A 2,866-nucleotide genomic window follows, 5' to 3' on the forward strand; every position below is an offset into this window, starting at 1 on the left:
CATTTTGATTTAAGTAGCCTATTATTAAAATGATTCAGATATCGCACGCCCTTGCGATATGCATATTGCGATATTTTCATTTGCGATATTTTGATAATTTCGATATATCGTGCAGCCCTAATACACACACACACACGACTTGACTACTTGATTTTAACTTCATTATCAAGAGTTGATGTCAATTCAGTCTAAAGCCTAATTAATTTTGGGTTAAATGCAGGGTTATTATAGTTAAACTAAAACCATAAAAATACTTGAAATAAAATAAAACATAAAAAAATAATAATAAACTTACTGTATTTCATATAGTTGCCAAGACCCATTTTCTTTTAGTTTAATACTTATTTCTGATACTAAAATAAGTAAAACTTCATAAAAAAAAAAAAAAAAAACACTATTGACGTATCTAAATTTTGGGTTAAATGCAGGGTTATTATAGTTAAACTAAAACCATAAAAATACTTGAAATAAAATAAAACATAAAAAAATAATAATAAACTTACTGTATTTCATATAGTTGCCAAGACCCATTTTCTTTTAGTTTAATACTTATTTTTGATACTAAAATAAGTAAAACTTCATAAAAACAAAAAAAAACAAAACTATTGACGTATCTAAAAATGAATAAAAATGTCAAACAAAATGACTAAACTAAAACTTTAAAATTAAAAAAATAACATAAAAATAAAACCTAATTCAAAATATTCATAAAAACCATAATATTCTCTCAGTGATCATAAAATAACACTGGTTAAATGTAATCCTGAAGAAAACAATCTGCAGATTTCATTTGTACAGAGTTGTTTCAATGTGCATGTTTACCTTAATGGAATTGAGTTTGTTAATTCTTGGTCTGAAGTTGTTTGGGTCTCTTCTGAACGTGATCTCCAGCTGCGATAAAAACTTATTCATGCCAGCCAGCAGAGTCTGTGGACTGATGGGAAACACATTTCAGCATTAACATGAGTTTCATAATCACCTACATGTTCATAGACTTATGATACAATACTTGGAATACAGAAAATGTATTTTCTATACATTTGTTCATTTAAAAGTAATACCAATTACACACAGGTTATCAGAGCAAATAAAGGACGTACGTATTGGCGGTAGTGCTTCTGGATGGAATTCCGTCGAAGACGATGACTCGGTCCGCTAGGTAAGTGGCCATGATGAAGTCGTGCTCCACCACAAATGCCGTCTTCTTTGCGTGAAGGATGAATCTGCACAGCAATTAAAGAAAAGAATCAGTGAAATAGTGAATCCAACACACAAAAACTGCCATGAAAGTGTTGCAGATGTTACCGTTTGATGACCCTAGCAGCCATCAGACGCTGCTCAGAGTCCAGATACGCAGACGGCTCGTCGATCAGATACACATCCGCAGGTTTTCCTAAACACAGAGCCAAAGCCACACGCTGCAGCTCACCGCCAGACAGATTCTGGATCTACAGACACACAATCAGTGTGTTTGAATAAGCATGTAATAATCTATTAAACTGTGTGGTGTACTTAAGTGTTGTTATTGTTAACAAAAACTATTTAAGTTAAATAGAAATATTAAATAGAAAAACGAGACAAATTACAAAATTACAAAAAAATTAAAATAAAAAAATCTGAATGAAAATATAAAAATAAAAGCCAATTCAAAATATTGATAAATACTATAATAGTACTAAGGGTGTTAAACTTCTAAAATTAGAAAAACTGAAAAAAACTAAAGCTAAACGGAAATATTAAAAACTGATAACTAAAATTACTAAAACTTCACATTAAATTAAAAACTGAAAAACTTAAAATTTTCTAAATTTTAAATTCTACAACAGTTTTAAAGGTTTAATAGTATCAAATAAATCACAGTTAAATAATAATAGAATTAAATTTCAAATAAAGATGAAAATATATTTAAGACTTGTTGAAATTCTAAAATTATACATACATAAACTTAAACATTTTTATTAGAAATGTTGCCTTGGCAACTAATTGTAAGTTTAAGTTCGAATAGTAAAATTACAAAAACTGAAAAAACAAAATTTGATAAATAAAAGCCAAGTATAAAAAACAACAATTGAGGAACAATTTTCAAATTCAGAACAATTAAATTAATGAGATTCAATTCAATTCCTTATTTTAATGTAAAGACTAAGACAAACTCCTTAAGACCTTTATTGTACCAAACAACCGGAAAGTAAACATTAATTACATGTACATACTGCCTACTTGGAATACAACAGTGCAATGTGGCGATAAAATATTTTAGAGCTATTTTTAACGCTGGTGTACTCACGTCCTGGTCGATGATGCTTTCAATCTGCATGGGCTTCATAACGTCAGTGACGAATTGAGGGTGTGTGTACGCGTCTCTGATCTTATCGTGCAGCAGGGCTCGAACGCTGCCCTGAAAACACAACGAACGTCACGATTCCTGCAGACTGATGTATATCATACGGATCAAAACGAACTCAAACTCACTTTAAATTTGGGGCTGATCTTCTGTGGTTTGTAGCTCACGTTCAGGATAGGCACCTCACCTGAGAAACACAGTGCACACTCAGTTTCCACAAAAAAAAAAAGTGTTAAAAAAAATAAATAAAAAAAAGTCCCCCAAAAATCGTTTTGACTTGACAAAAGAAAAATAAATCATAACCGAACTAAATGTTTATTATTAGAACTAATTACTCTTAGCATTAATAATTTAAAATGTAAAAATAGAATATACAATACACATTTTTTTTTATTTATTTTTTTTCTAAAAAATTTGCTTCCATCATCTTTAATTTTCTTAACATCATCTTTATTTTTCTTAACTTCTAAAACTTTTAACAATTTGATGTGCTTTTGTCAGAGTAATTCGGGGGGGGGGAAT

At 29.9% G+C, this 2,866-nt stretch overlaps 1 protein-coding gene across 1 annotated transcript in view; it reads right to left on the reverse strand.

The window, feature by feature from the left end:
* The window catches only part of LOC107725718 (ATP-binding cassette, sub-family E (OABP), member 1), a 22,090-nt gene that overhangs the window by 1,330 nt on the left and 17,894 nt on the right, over positions 1–2,866 (reverse strand). Inside the window, exons 10-14 of the mRNA XM_016535098.1 lie at positions 2,473–2,620; positions 2,288–2,398; positions 1,306–1,448; positions 1,101–1,223; positions 823–934 (exon numbers count right to left, since the gene is read on the reverse strand). Of these exons, the coding sequence (XP_016390584.1) occupies positions 823–934; positions 1,101–1,223; positions 1,306–1,448; positions 2,288–2,398; positions 2,473–2,620 (637 nt within the window). The remainder of the gene's footprint in view (positions 1–822; positions 935–1,100; positions 1,224–1,305; positions 1,449–2,287; positions 2,399–2,472; positions 2,621–2,866) is intronic.

Source organism: Sinocyclocheilus rhinocerous, unplaced genomic scaffold (genome assembly GCF_001515625.1).
Source record: "Sinocyclocheilus rhinocerous isolate Xijiao unplaced genomic scaffold, SAMN03320098_v1.1 scaffold1057, whole genome shotgun sequence".
Classification (NCBI taxonomy): domain Eukaryota; kingdom Metazoa; phylum Chordata; class Actinopteri; order Cypriniformes; family Cyprinidae; genus Sinocyclocheilus; species Sinocyclocheilus rhinocerous.